The sequence below is a fragment of the Engystomops pustulosus genome, chromosome 11, assembly GCF_040894005.1.
Source record: "Engystomops pustulosus chromosome 11, aEngPut4.maternal, whole genome shotgun sequence".
NCBI classification, from domain to species: domain Eukaryota; kingdom Metazoa; phylum Chordata; class Amphibia; order Anura; family Leptodactylidae; genus Engystomops; species Engystomops pustulosus.
Window position 1 is genome coordinate 90,688,548 of NC_092421.1, and position 15,147 is coordinate 90,703,694.

The following is a 15,147-nucleotide window of genomic DNA, read 5'->3' on the forward strand; positions in this document are numbered from 1 at the left end:
TGATATGTAAAGGAAGTAATAGCCTTAAGGGCTTGTGCTCAAAAATCAGTTTTAAGCAGAATACTTGGAGCACTGCTTGTAATATAAGGCGAGTTGCTTGCAGGATAAGACGCTCTGCCTCCCATCTAGGTGTAGGAATTTGGCCGTAGACCTGAAGGAGACTAACACCAGTTCAGTTGCAAAATTGTTAGCCTTCTGCATGTATAAGGTTTGTTGCACTGCAGTAAATGCATTTCAGTTCTATTCACGTCCCTCCTCTGTGTTCAGATGACCAAGATGTTGGACTTGCTGGAAGACTTCATGGAACATGAGGGCTATAAATACGAGAGAATAGATGGAGGAATCACTGGAAACATGCGTCAAGAAGCCATTGACCGCTTTAACGGTGAGTATAGGTAGACTGCCTCGCATTACAGTAAGCCAGTAATTACCTGCTACATGATCTAAAGACTTCGCTTATAAACGTTATTGAAAAAAGATTAATCTTCTTTTTACTGTATTTCAGCGCCGGGTGCTCAACAGTTCTGTTTCCTTCTGTCCACTCGAGCTGGAGGTTTGGGAATTAACCTTGCCACAGCCGATACTGTGATTATCTATGACTCGGACTGGAACCCTCACAATGATATTCAGGTACTAAAGTGCTGATTTTGGGGGGGTTTTGGTTTGTGGTGCTTTCTTGTCCATCAGTAACACATATTGATCTTTCATTTCCCATTGCTCCATAGGCTTTCAGCAGAGCCCATCGTATTGGTCAGAATAAAAAGGTCATGATTTACCGCTTTGTAACCAGAGCTTCTGTGGAAGAAAGGATCACTCAGGTAGCAAAAAAGAAGATGATGCTCACACATTTGGTTGTAAGACCCGGGCTCGGCTCCAAGACAGGATCAATGTCCAAGCAGGAACTGGATGATATCCTGAAGTTTGGTACTGAGGAGCTATTCAAAGATGAGGCTGCAGAAGGTAGAGTATCCTTTGGAAACCAGAACAGCACTTGGTAATTCACCCTTTTACTCGCTTTGCAACTTCACTTTGTTTATTATCACAGGTGACAATAAGGAAGTTGAGGACAGCAGTGTCATCCATTACGACGATAAGGCCATAGCCCGATTGTTGGACAGGAACCAAGATGTGGTCGAAGAAGCGGAGGTGCAAGGAATGAACGAATATCTGAGCTCCTTCAAAGTGGCCCAATATGTGGTCCGTGAGGAGGAGATGGAGGTGAGTGTAAATGCATCATTTCTGCCTCCTTTATTGCCCTCAGGGTTGCACCATCTTTAGTGCGATACGATATCTGGAAAAGTATCACTATACAACATACAATATTTAGCAATAAAACACTTTTCAGGAAAAAGTTTTCTGCGTTCCACATGTTAAAACACAAAAATCTGGTTGCTGGAGCACACCTGAGCCTTCGAGGCGGCGTTCACACACTGCGCTTTTAATGCAATTCAAGAGCTGCATGGAGGAGTTGCAACCAAAGGGCTTTTCATCAGAAACAAGTCGCTCAGGCTTTCGCAACAATGCAGAACACATTGGTTATTCCTGTCCAAGTTTTTTTAAGGTCCAAACACCTCGTTTGGGAAAAGCTCCTCCCCCGCTTTAATGGTTTCAAAATGCAGTGTGTGAATTTTACCTGGAAATGCAGACGCCACTAAAGGATTGTCATTAAAGAACAGGTTTATCAGATTCCAGCAAATTGATATGGTTTGAGTAAGGAAAACTTCAGCAATTTTCCAATATAATTTCCCCATCACCACGACGGCACCAACCAGAGAGAGAGGGATCCGCCCCCAGGGACAGGAAACCTGAGCATAAAAAACACGCCCTTCCTATCCTGCCTCAGTGGTTTCCTGTCCCTGGCGGGAACCTGAGTGTGTAGAGAACTATTACCTAGTACCTGTCAGACAACAGGTACTAGGGTTTTGAACCCAGCCAGTGAGCTGGAGATCGTCCAGATCTGGAGTGATCCAAAGCCTAGCCCCAGAAACAGCATGATGTGGGGACTAGAGTGCGCCTGTTCGGGGTTCCTGCTGCACGCTGCTGACCCCAGAGTGGGAGCCCAGCCGTGTCCGACATCTTTAGAAGCAGGATTCGGAGTTTACATGGTGTGACAACTCTCCAGACACACCTCACATGGTGAATGGCGCTAACAGGATGGGACTTCTGGCGTCCCGTACAGAACACGCCTCCAGTTGGATTGGTTTGTGTCTGTTGGATTATCCATTTGAGGGGCTAACGGAACCTGACAAGGAGCTCACCGTATCCCCACAGACCCGGCAGAACCTCTGTACCTATATGAGAGTTCTGGGTGGTAAGTCTACTTTTCTTCTATTACACTCATGATATGTAGTGTGTAATATGAATTCTGGTTAACCTATGGAAAGGCTACCAGCCATTCTAAACTAAACGTGCTTGCTTTTGTGAGGGGGCTGCATCTATGCAGCTTTAAAATCTGCAAGTCCCAGAATGGGAAGATGGTCTGTAATCCTGGTTAGTAGCTCAGGTCACAGCTTTTGATTAATTACTCTTGCAGGCTGAGTTAATTATCTAACGACTTGCAGGTTAGCCTCTCCTCCTAGGTGGAGAGTTGTGCAGGACTGAGACCCCTCACAGAGCACATGGTTATTTTTCAGTTATCTTGGAAGGTCTGATGAACCACATGCTGCTTTTATAAAGCATGGCCTGGACTAAAAGTGAGTTCCCATCAACATTGATCATTTGGAAACTCAAGATTACAAGATGTAGTAAAACATTTATTATATGGGCTATGCCTGCAAAACTTGTTAGGTTTTAAACAACTCAGTGTTGGCATATTGCAGTTTGTTAACAGATGTGCAGTTTCCTAACCTAATTCAAACTGCTCTCTCCAACCTTGTACATCTACATACAATAGGATATAAAAGGTTTATTCATATAACACATTGTGGTTGCGGGACCATTAACACATTAACATTTGACTATGTATTCGCTGAGAAAGTGGACTTTGAGTGTCCGTACACTGAAAGATGGGAATCCATCACTAAAGGCAGGCTCATGGAGCCTGACAAGGAGTCACCCCCCCCCCCCCCCAACAACCTCAGACCAGGGAGGCCAAGATAGGGAAATGGTAATATGATTAATACCATAATCTTTGCTATCAGCAATTGTATCACATGAGGTATAGAGTATATTGTTAATTATGCCTCAATCCTTGCTGGAAATAGTTTCACAGATGCAGGGTAATGTGAATTATGATATATCCCTTGCTGTGAATAGTTCCACAGATACAGAGTAATGTGAATGATGCTATGTTCCTTGCTGTTAAGTGGTTCCACAAATACCCAAGGTAATGTGAATAATTGCATAATCCTTGCTGTGAATAGTTTCCACAGATACACAAAATAATGTGAATGATCCAGGCTGTGAGCGGTGGTTCCACAAATACCCAAGGTAATGTGAACTATTACATAATCCAGGCTATGGATAGTTTCCACAGATACACAAAGTAAGGTGAATGATCCAGGCTGTGAGCGGTGGTTCCACAAATACCCAAGGCAATGTGAATAATTACATAATCCTTGCGGTGAATAGTTCCACAGATACACAAAGTAAGGTGAATGATCCAGGCTGTGAGCGGTGGTTCCACAAATACCCAAGGCAATGTGAATAATTACATAATCCTTGCGGTGAATAGTTCCACAGATACACAAAGTAAGGTGAATGATCCAGGCTGTGAGCGGTGGTTCCACAAATACCCAAGGCAATGTGAATAATTACATAATCCTTGCGGTGAATAGTTCCACAGATACAGAGTAATGTGAATGATGCTATACTCCTTGCTGAGAGCAGTGGTTCCACAAATACCCAAGGCAATGTGAATAATTACATAATCCTTGCTGTGAATAGTTTCCACAGATACACAAAGTAATGTGAATGATCCAGGCTGTGAGCGGTGGTTCCACAAATACCCAAGGTAATGTGAACTATTACATAATCCAGGCTGTGAACAGTTTTCCACAGATACACAAGGTAATGTGAATGATAACATAAAACTGTCTGTGGGGGGTGGCTCCACAAGTACCCACAAGATAATGGGAAGTATGCCAAAAAACCTTGATAGAAGAAGTAGTTTCACAGGTAAGCGAGTAATGTGAACGATGCCAGAGTCCTTGCTGGAAGCAGCTGGTCCCCAGGTAAGCAGGTAATGTGAATGGTTCCGGAATCCTTGCTCCGAGCGGTTGCTCTACAGGGGAGCAAGAGATGATGAATTGGGGTAGGATATGCTCCTTGCATTGTGTTTTGCTGGTACAGCAGACTCCCAATATCCATGTGTACCCAGACTTGGGGAGTTTTTCCCAAGGGGATATGATTCCCCTGATGGTTGTCTGCTTATTAGTATAAGCCCAACAGTCTGCTTCCTTTCAAGGTCACAAAAATAGAGCAAGTCAGTGTCTCTTTTCATGTCCTGCAGATTTAAGTATATTTTGCAGATTCTAAACTAGTGGAGCCTGACAGGCTGTCAGCGCATCCTCTCAGACCTGGAAAAACATTCGAAAGTCCAGTAGCACCAAAACAATAACAAAAAGCTTTGTTGGTGAAAACCTCAGTACTGGTCTTGACACACCAGGCAGATATACTAGACGGCATTCCAAACTCAAAAAAAAAAAAAAAAAATTGTGATAAATCCAACATTCCACATATATGAACAACTTCAATTAAGCATGTGATCATACCAGGTGCATTTTACAACCAAATTGTACAAATCCGCCATTAATAACTTGTAGTGAACAACATTCATCTGTTTCAAATATATTCATGTGAAATAACAATCATTTACTTTTATGACTTAGAACTCCAAGGGAGATAAAAAATATTGTTACTATGATATTACTATGTGTGCAGGTGCACAAGTCCTTATGATGTCAGGGAGCCATTCACCTGTCACAAGGGTGGCAAACCTATGGCATAGGTGCCAGAGGCAGCCTTTTCTGTGGGCACCCAGACCATCACCACAGAATAAAGTTCACATGACAGATCTCAGAGTCAGCCTGCAGAATCTTCTTACAATGATAGATGAATTTGCCCTCTTCCTTTCAACCGGGTTGGTGTCCTTGGGAGGCTGAAGGAATGAAATTTGTCAATTAACAAAGAGAAATACATTACTGCTTAGGTTGCTGCGCTGGAGTTTTGCAATAGATAAGTCGCTTTTGGTTGAGGTTTGGGCACTGAGGCTATAAAGGGTTCGCCATCACTGACCTATCATATACCCACATAATACTAAACCACATCTTTCCTTCAGCCCAAGCCGCGTCAATTTTTGCCACACGCGCAGATCCTGAATAGTCATCTGGAACAATGGAAGCGATGGCCCTGATGTTTCCATTCATGTCCAGTCATTCCTCTGTGTTGCATATAGGGAGGTTATCTTCCATTGGGGCAAAGCTGTCCCTTCTTATAGCAAGGTTTAAAATGGATATAGTATAAACCAGTTTTTATCTACTGTTTACCAGGTCTTAGTTTAGTTTTTAAGACCTCTACAACTTGTTTTTCTGCAAGTAAGGTACAGGCTGTAATTTTCACTAGACAGTCTAGGGGTCAGTCCTCTGGAATCTAAACAAGCTGCTGTCAGGATTCTAAGAGGTTCTTATAGTTATTATATGTACTGTCTTCTTAAGGTGTAGGAACCTAGGTAGAAGGTACAGTTTTTCAGAGAATCTGGAGTCGGTCGAAAAGTCATTCTCAAAGTTCTGAAGATTATAACAATCGGGGAACAAACAAGGAGTAAATTGTCAGAGGATCATACAGTGTAAAGGAATATGCTCTGTAACACATTCCTTAGGAACATCCTAAATAAATAGAGGACTGGCAGAGCTTTTGTCCGTCATGCAAATCTCAGATTGATTTGGAACATTCTAATATTCTCTAGTATCATTTTTTTCTCTTAAAAAAAAAAAAAAAAAAAACCCTTCAGTTTTTTCTGGTTAGTAAGTTGACATGAAATCCAGAGGCAATTGGGTCATAAAGTCTCCACATTAGGTCCCACAGTAGGATGTCCCTACTCGCAAAGGTTGACCTAATCTGGTGGCTTCGGTAGTATTTTCGATCTGACCTCCACTATCTATTATTGGTCATACAGAATATTTCTTATGTCCCTTGGCACCAATTCAAAATCTGAAGGGGAAGAAGGTTTTCATAACCTAGAGGCCAGGGGTTCGGGTTATAATATATCCTAAGAGTATGTGTATTGCGTAAAGGCAAATAATCAGTTTACTCGGTGGTCTAGACCTCTATAAAGAGTAGAATTTGACCTATGTAGTCTCAAAAAATTATCAGTGCCCTTTCTACCCGAGCACTTGCCACATCTTGGGTATAATTTAGACATGCATCCTGGGACCGGATCTGTCAGGCAGCATGCGGGTTTACCCCCCACACTTTCTTTAAACACTATCGGTTAAATGTGGTGGGTACTCTTGAACTCTTTACCAGAGAAAATCGCTCTCCTCTGTTATCCCTCCCTAAATGTTTCTCTCTGAAAATCTCTCTGGTTGGTGCCGTCGTGGTGATGGGGAAAACAGTAGTTACTTACCGGTAATGATGTTTCCTCGAACCACGACGGCACCAGGTATATTCCCACCCGGGTGTTTTTTCCTACCTTTTTTATTTGTGGTAGTCCATGGGTAGAGTTAATATAATTAAATATAAATAATAATAATTTTGGGCATCAGAATTATGCTTACATGGAAATGTTTTTTCTGATGTACTAATAAGGTTCTTCCAAGTCTCTGTAACCACTGAGGCAGGATAGGAAGGGCGTGTTTTTTATGCTCAGGTTTCCTGTCCCTGGGGGCGGATCCCTCTCTCTCTGGTTGGTGCCGTCGTGGTTCGAGGAAACATCATTACCGGTAAGTAACTACTGTTTTCTACATTTTTACTTCCACTGAAAAGAAATCTGTCCATGGACATGCAGGTGCACAAGCCTTTAGTATTCTGAGCCGGGCACAGGGGGTAAGGTCCAGCAGTTACAGCCGCTTCACATCCGTGTTATAATGATGTGCGTGTTGGCCACATAAAACCCAGTACTTTGGTCATATAGCAAACAATTTTATAGTCCGTACTGAAACCCCCACAGGCCACAAAAACGAGGGGTCCGATGGGGTCCCACGTACCGCCTTCGCACCCCTGTTGCGCTGTCAGACTAACGGAGCAGATGGTCGCGTGTAACCGTTATGGAAATTGCTGATCCCCGTTGACTCCATAGAGATTAATGAAACGGAAATGCCATGCGCGGAGTGACGAGGGGTTTTCATGTTCTGTGAGGGTCTTGGCACAGAGCCCTGTGGGTAGGGCCTAACTTTTGTCTGTGGGAAAATCCCTTTAAAGCCATGACAGGACAGTCGCAGCAAATGTACTATATTTTTGGGGTGCAAACAGATTTGCAGCAAAAGTTTGACTGAAAACTTATTTCTTGTGTATGATGTTGTATTTGTGCAAATTCTGCTTTTAGCTGAAGTCTAAGGACATTTCTATCGCTGGTTCTGTCAGGGCTCTCGTTCTATCTGTATCAGGGCTGATAAAGGCTTTTACCTTTTTTAGGATGAAGAGGAAGTTGTCCGTGAAATCATCAAACAAGAGGAGAGCGTGGATCCCGATTACTGGGAGAAACTTCTCCGACACCATTATGAACAGCAGCAGGAAGACCTGGCTCGTAATCTGGGCAAAGGAAAGAGAATCCGGAAACAGGTTAACTACAACGACGGCAGCCAAGAGGACAGAGGTAAGTGTCTGCCTGCAGGTAGATGGCACAACTCTGGATCTTGTAACCGTCTCACTGACTTGGTTTTCCTATCCCCAGATTGGCAGGACGATCAATCTGACAACCAGTCTGACTATTCTGTTGCGTCTGAGGAAGGAGATGAAGACTTTGATGAGCGATCAGAAGGTTAGAAAGTAACTTGTACTGACCTCTCTAGTCATAGAGTCCAGAGTTCTGGTACTGATTATGTAAATGTTTTTCCTAGCAGCCCGCCGGCCCAACAGGAAAGGTTTACGGAATGATAAAGACAAGCCGCTGCCGCCTCTGCTGGCCCGTGTTGGAGGCAACATTGAGGTAAGAAAGTTGTTGGCTGCAGAGATATGAATGTAATCTGCTGTGACTGCAAACATCAAGTGGTGCCACAGACAGGGGGTCTCGATGTTGCTGATCTATGCTCTTGATGCAGGCACAATGTATTGAGCCAGCACCTTTCAAATTGGATTGTTGTAAAATGGAATAACTTCTATAATATATTTCTGTAAGTTGGGAAGAAATCTGGATAAAGGAAATATATGGACTTTGTAGCCGCTTCACGTTACATGCATTTTAACATTCAATGATGGTTGAAGTGCCTTAGTTTTTCCATGCATCAATGTGGATTTTTATTTCCCCAGGTGTTGGGCTTCAATGCCCGGCAAAGAAAAGCTTTCCTCAATGCCATTATGCGTTATGGGATGCCCCCACAGGATGCATTCACCACCCAATGGCTCGTCAGGGATTTACGTGGAAAATCTGAGAAGGAATTTAAGTAAGGGGTCCCAATTCTCACTGTTGTATTGTTAAAAAAAAAACCCCTCTTGCCAATCTTTAAATCATTTATTTCCTCTTCCATTTTCTAGAGCGTATGTGTCCTTATTCATGCGTCATCTCTGTGAACCGGGAGCAGATGGAGCTGAGACCTTTGCAGATGGCGTTCCCAGGGAGGGTCTGTCTCGCCAGCATGTCTTGACAAGAATTGGAGTTATGTCTCTTATTCGCAAAAAGGTGAGCTGCTCTGTGGCGTCTTATACTCAGTGTGAAAGCTTGTAACAAGCTAGAAGGAGCTGTTAGCATGTGTAGGAACACACGTCTGTGCCAGTGTGCAAAGATTTCTCCTCCTGGTTCAAAATATGTAAAAAAAATTTCCTTCAGGTTCAAGAATTTGAGCATGTGAATGGGCGCTGGAGTATGCCGGAGCTTGCGGAACAGGAAGAGAACAAGAAGACCTCACCTGTCGACTCGCCATCTCCTAAAACTCCCACCCCATCAACGCCTGGGGATACACAGCCGAATACTCCTGCACCGGCCGTAGCAAATGGTACAACCTTAGGGTTTTGTAACATTAACCCGTAATATAAAATTGATTATGGTAATATATGAGGGTTTGATCAATGCAGTGGATACTGTCGCTAAGGCAATGTGCCCCATGTCCATGCGCAATTAGGCTAACTCTGCCCAGAGACCCCCTTGTGCGTCTGTACACGTCTCCTTCCTGTTGAAGGTTGAGAACCTCTCACTATTGATTTTGGTAGATTTAGCACCACTATTTAACATATCCTAGTGCTGTACTAGAGCTTTTACAGTAATGGTAGAATTTCCTCTCGTCTGGCCTCATATCAAACGCCTCATGTCGTATCTGTGATATGGGGACCCCTGGCTGGACGTACATTAACCCTGTCTGTTTAGGAGGGCTGCACACAGAAAGGCGCACTCCCTTAAAGGCTCGACAGGACAATTAGACTTGTATGCAGGAAGCTATTCAGTTATTTCCACGCACGTGTTAATCTACTGTTTCCCCTGCAGAGGAAGGTGTCAAATCTGAAGACGCAGCAGCGAAGGAGGAAAATGTGCAACCAGAGACCAAACCTCCTGAAGAAAATGAGGTAAGTGTCTGTGCCCTGCATTCCCTGCTACCTAATTATATGGGATTGTTAACTTTAATCATTCTAATGGTAAATTCTACTTCAGAGTGTCCAACCTGCAGCAGAGTCGCTCACTCAGACAGAATCCACGCCGACCGAGGTAAAAGCAGAGGAGCCTGAAAACCCGGAGAAATCTGCAGCGGCTGCACCCGAGCCCATGGAGACCGAGCCGAAACCAGAACCAGACAAGAGCAATGATGATGTTATTGCAGTGGATGATAAGAAAGGTGACTAAGGCTTCTTGTCGCTCGCTGGGTAAAGTCAGTCCGGTGGTTCCGATAGTGAGATCTGTTTCATCTTCCTCCTTTCTAGATGATGTCCTGCCTGTCCCATTACAGAATGGAGAGACTCCCAAAGAGTCCACAGAGGAGATCAAGAAAAAGGCTGCGGCCACCAAGCAGAGGTTTATGTTTAACATTGCAGATGGCGGCTTCACAGGTATTTCTAGCCAGCAAGTCGCCGTTCCTTTATCTTCTCTCAAAATCTGCAATGGATTTGCTGCAAAGCATGAATTCCGGGAGTCAGGGGGTTTGCTTTTTGTCCTGCAGAACTCCATTCACTGTGGCAGAATGAAGAGCGAGCAGCGACAGTCACAAAGAAGACGTACGAGATCTGGCACCGGAGACACGACTACTGGCTGCTGTCCGGCATTATAAAGTATCCTTCTACTGCAGAGTGATGCAAGTAGAGGCCAGCATTGTCCTGGCTTGCTGACCACTGATGAGAACCTGCTTGAGTTTATTACATTGCAGGTTTCTGTATAAAGTGCCACCTTCTGGAATAGATGTTTTCCTTAGCGTCTTCTCTCAGCCATGGCTATGCCCGCTGGCAGGACATTCAGAACGACGTGCGCTACGCCATCCTCAACGAGCCTTTCAAGGGAGAAGTGAACAGAGGAAACTTCCTGGAGATAAAGAACAAGTTTCTGGCACGACGGTTCAAGGTCAGAGCAGGATCCTCCTCACCATAAACGTGTCTTATTCCTTTCTAGTTCCCTGTGAACTTGCTGGATGCCGTCTCTAGGTGCTTTGACAGTCAGTACTTATTTGGTAGTTGAAAGTATCCAACTCCTCTTGGTGGTTTTGTCCATGGGTCGGGTCTGACCTGCAGCTACGGTGCTTTCAGTCTACTGCACAGTCTTTGGGGCATTGACTGCCTGCGGACGGGCATTAGGCGGGGAGACTTGGATCGTAGACTCCTACAGCTAGAAGCTAAATGGATATACAAGCTGGGGACCTTAAGCCCCAAAGGTCTAAATGAAGGTTTTAATTTCACGGCTTTCCTTTGATGTGTCCCACTTTGACTATACAAGTCACTATCTGACCACACACGACCTGATATATAGAGGATTAAATCAGCATACTGATAGAAAGGAAAATATTTATGCTAGGACCTGACCAAAATATAGGCACGCGCTTTTATTTCAGAGATCTATAATTCCTGGCAATAGTTGCTATAAGATCCAACATCGCTGTCCCTAAATTAAGATGGGGCAATGAGGACATAGCAATAACGATGCATTTACAATGATATTCTATACAAATCTCGACCATGGATCCATTTCTGAGTCCCGTAATAAATGAACAAGCCAGTGAAGTAGAACAATCATTGTTTAATTTTTCCCCTAATGTACACTACTATTTGGGATCAACATCAAATTTCCCACTAGATAATGTAGGAAACTCACTATGCAAAATACTGATCACTATGCAAAATACTGACAATGCTTGGAGACATGCGCACATAGCCTCCATCATCATTAAAATTGTCACCGCTGAACCCCCTTATGCATGCTGCTATTGGGGATCGACAACAACCATTAATCAGATAATGTAGGAAACTCACTATGTAAAATACTGGCAAAGTCCGGAGACATGCGCACTCAGCCTTCCACAATATTCTTCATCGCAACCCTGTATGAGGTGCCCAAGTCCCTGGGCATGCGCAGAGAGTCTACCATTACGATCACACTAAGTCTACAGACATGCGCAGTAGCTCTGGTAACTGCTAAGATGACATCGCTCCATGCCTCTACGAGGATTGGCAGTTAGAACCAAGCCCCCTCCTCAGCGATTGGATAATGGACACAGCCCCCGCCATGACGCCAGACCAGGAAATTGATAAAAGCCCAGACTCTGCGCGATGTGCTGCATTATAGCCCCGGTACCCCTGAGGACGCCACTCCACGTGGCGAAACATGTCGGGGGGCTACTGTGTGAATGTTTTTAGAGTCAACAGTTTGTAAAATGGCAAAATAATGAGGAAACTAGTGGTGTGATTGACTGCTCAGACTATAGGGAAAACGTAAAGGAATCCTCCCTTCCCCTATCCCCCTCCTCCCCTTAGAGAATATGTGCGCTCAAGATGACTAAGTGCAGTGCGTACATCTAAGGGTATTGAGGTGATACGAGACGGGGTCCCCTGAACTCTAGAGCAGTAACTCAAGTCTGTGGTTACCTCAACCTATACGTGTGTTAACCACTATCTATGAGCACGATCATCAACAAACACCACTGTGGGACATAGTTGCAGAATTATATGCCCCCGAGTATATTGTTTGCCATATTAACCCTTTCAAACTGTTTGAGAAATTTTAAACATTAATTTTGGTTGGTTCACTTTCTAATTATAACAATTAAAAGTTAAGTTTTAGTGGCAAATGGGTATAGGTGTCCGAATAGACAATTTTTTTTGTGTGATGCTGCACAGTCTGACATTGGGGCCAGGAAACTCAATCCCGGTGTTGGTGGATTACATGTTTGCATGCAGGGGAAGGGACATACTGCATCCAGTGCAAATGTCTTTGGTTTGGGCTGGCAAATCTTGACCACGATCAGTGGTACCTTACTTGTCCATTTAAGTATGGCAAAATACGTAATTTTCACAATAGACAGGTTGCAGGAGCCCATTACTCTATACAATTACAATATAGTTGTGTTATAACTTGCCTTGCAACCTGACAGAATCCTCTGTGTAGCCCCAGGGGTTGGGCTTTGGTTTTGATTTCAAAAACCTTTGATTTGTCCTCAGCTCTCAGCCCCCACCTTCGTGCTCCTGTACAGATGCTCCCACCCCTATTGATGTCGGCTCACCAGGTTGGCTGCCCCCGTGAAGGAGCTTTTGCATCCGGTCTTTAGTGAAAATGAGGCCCCTTGGGACAGGGTCCCTTTAAAGGGAACCTGTCACCACACTTTCACATGTAGTATTAAGTTTCTTTTAGCAACAGATTGTTTCCCTCACATCCTCATAAGTCAGCTTTGTTACATTGCCTGGCATCGGAGGCAGCGTGTCACCTCCCCATATCACATGGCAGTATGGTGGCATGATCACAGCGTCCTCCATGTAACAGGACCTAATATGACCTCACCCTGGTCACATGACATTAAGTGGCCAATGGGGCTCTAAATGTTCCACATGTTCTGTAGCAATGAGACCTGAAAATGGAGAACATGAGGGGAAATGCAGTAACCGCTGAATACTGGACATCAGGTGATTTCCTACAAGTTTACAGGATGTGCCGCCATAGTTGGATAATGAAGTCTTTTTGGGATGTGTTAATTTGCATGGCAGTTTCTTTTGGACCCTGGGGACTTGTCCTGCAGCTGCACCCATCACTGATCACCTTGTTACCCCAGGGACCTCATTCCTAATAATTCCTGTGACAATGTTATTGGCGCGTGCTGTATAATCTATAAGTACCCCATGTGCTGTAGTATAACCTTGTGTTCTCTCCTCCATTGCAGCTTCTAGAACAGGCGCTGGTCATAGAGGAGCAGCTGAGACGAGCCGCTTATCTGAACATGTCTGAGGATCCCTCGCACCCGTCCATGGCTCTCAACACCCGCTTTGCAGAGGTGGAGTGTTTGGCTGAAAGTCACCAGCACTTGTCTAAGGAGTCTATGGCCGGGAACAAGCCGGCCAATGCAGTGCTACATAAAGGTAAGACGTGTCCGTGGCCGCGCTCGTGGTGGTCATTGATCCTGCAGCATCTTCCTGATACATTCCCACTTCTCTCCCAGTCCTTAAACAGTTGGAAGAACTTCTAAGTGATATGAAGGCGGACGTGACCCGGCTTCCAGCAACCATTGCCCGAATCCCTCCTGTGGCCGTCAGGTTACAGATGTCTGAGCGAAACATTTTAAGCCGACTGGCGAGCAGGAGCGGAGAAGCTCAACCCCAGCAGGTAGGTCCGGGCAAGGTGCGGAGGCTGAAAACCTGTCCTGAGCATAGAGCCAAGCAATACCCACAGAGGGCAGCCTTGTTTTTCTACCCTCTGGACAACCCCTTTAAGACTTTAAAATGAAAACCTGGAAATATTGAGTTCATGCGGATCTAGAATATTGGCGTAGTGGGATTTGGCGCCCAGGACCCTCACGCACTAGTGATTCTCAGCACCCGATGATTTGCAGCTTCCCCATATGACCACTAGCTATGGATCCGCTCTTGTCTTACAGAGGTGTTCTGAGCACCAGTTATCTGGAAAGCCCCTTTAATGGGCTGGTACCACAGGGCCCCTACTGGTAAGGGGGCAATTCTTTCCAATGAGTGAATGTCTAATACCCTTCTCCCTCTCCGCAGCAGATGGCTCAGCAATAACCCCCCCTCCTCTGGTCAGGAGGACGTCCACCCCACCCCTTACATTCCCGACCCGGGGAGAGCACCGGACCTGTTCACCAAAACGACATCCAGGGAGAAGACTCAGCAGAGCTGAACCCCACCCAGGGACGATTATTTAGGGGGGGTCACAGGACTCGTGATCCTGCAAGGTGTCGCTGTGACCGCACTGGCCCGAGGGCAGATCACATGGTGCTGCTTCATATAATGGGGTGCAGGGCGGCACCGGACACCCCCTGTGCCCAGGAGCAAATACCACCTGGAGTCAGAAGGAAAATACTTTTGGGGTTTTTTTGTCTTTAATTTTATTTGCTCCAATCCCCTTGCGCTGCCCGAGGGGGGCAGGAGGGGGTCACCCAGGACAGACGCCCTACCTCCAGCCTTTTTAATACAGAACGCATTGTCGTATAATAAAACACAAAACACTATTGAGCCCCTTCTTTCTGTGGTGGGGAGGGGGCGGTGCTTGGAGGGGAGGGGGCGGTGCTAATGTGATCTTTTATTCTGTGGTTTGGAGCTGCAGTCGCTGTGGGGTTAAAGGTGATGTCCCGGGTTAATCTCCAAATCCCAGGATGAAATCCAGAGTCACCAAGGGGTCCTGTAGATCCCGGGGCACAGTCCCCACTTGGGGCGAGGGGTCCTGATGCTGCCCTACAGGAAGGGAACCTGTCAGCGGCTACAGCCAGTGCTTGCCATTGTCTCTGAGATGTGTAATCATGTCTTCTGCTTGTTGCTGGTAGCAGCAGGACTGTGAAATATGGATAAACTTCTCAGTGCACTGGGGTTGTATCCTCACACTGCTGTGCTCCTTGTTGTAGTTCATTATTGGGATAGTCATTC

The 15,147-nt window shown here is 45.2% G+C and overlaps 1 protein-coding gene, 1 long non-coding RNA gene and 1 other non-coding gene across 6 annotated transcripts in view; 2 read left to right on the top strand and 1 right to left on the bottom strand.

Moving 5' to 3' along the window:
• CHD4 (chromodomain helicase DNA binding protein 4) overlaps nucleotides 1-14,735 on the top strand; it is a 31,304-nt gene extending 16,569 nt beyond the window's left edge. For 2 of the 4 annotated variants that reach the window (XM_072129758.1, XM_072129761.1), the window contains exons 22-39: nucleotides 268-385; nucleotides 506-630; nucleotides 726-960; nucleotides 1,046-1,218; nucleotides 7,573-7,753; nucleotides 7,832-7,918; nucleotides 7,998-8,086; nucleotides 8,407-8,540; nucleotides 8,632-8,776; nucleotides 8,924-9,089; nucleotides 9,575-9,654; nucleotides 9,740-9,920; nucleotides 10,006-10,131; nucleotides 10,242-10,350; nucleotides 10,504-10,636; nucleotides 13,437-13,632; nucleotides 13,713-13,876; nucleotides 14,272-14,735. In XM_072129758.1, coding sequence (XP_071985859.1) covers nucleotides 268-385; nucleotides 506-630; nucleotides 726-960; nucleotides 1,046-1,218; nucleotides 7,573-7,753; nucleotides 7,832-7,918; nucleotides 7,998-8,086; nucleotides 8,407-8,540; nucleotides 8,632-8,776; nucleotides 8,924-9,089; nucleotides 9,575-9,654; nucleotides 9,740-9,920; nucleotides 10,006-10,131; nucleotides 10,242-10,350; nucleotides 10,504-10,636; nucleotides 13,437-13,632; nucleotides 13,713-13,876; nucleotides 14,272-14,289 — 2,460 coding nt within the window. In that variant the 3' untranslated portion in view covers nucleotides 14,290-14,735. The remainder of the gene's footprint in view (nucleotides 1-267; nucleotides 386-505; nucleotides 631-725; nucleotides 961-1,045; nucleotides 1,219-7,572; nucleotides 7,754-7,831; nucleotides 7,919-7,997; nucleotides 8,087-8,406; nucleotides 8,541-8,631; nucleotides 8,777-8,923; nucleotides 9,090-9,574; nucleotides 9,655-9,739; nucleotides 9,921-10,005; nucleotides 10,132-10,241; nucleotides 10,351-10,503; nucleotides 10,637-13,436; nucleotides 13,633-13,712; nucleotides 13,877-14,271) is intronic. The other 2 variants (XM_072129759.1, XM_072129760.1) reach the window with 2 other exon arrangements.
• Nucleotides 4,979-6,828, bottom strand: LOC140105732 (uncharacterized). The gene is made up of 2 exons (XR_011850631.1): nucleotides 6,717-6,828; nucleotides 4,979-5,098 (listed from the first exon to the last, which is right to left on the bottom strand). It is a non-coding gene; the product is annotated as an uncharacterized lncRNA (long non-coding RNA).
• Nucleotides 9,373-9,507, top strand: LOC140106805 (small Cajal body-specific RNA 11). The gene has a single exon (XR_011850864.1). It is a non-coding gene; the product is annotated as a small Cajal body-specific RNA 11 (non-coding RNA).
• Nucleotides 14,736-15,147: the final 412 nt, after the last annotated feature.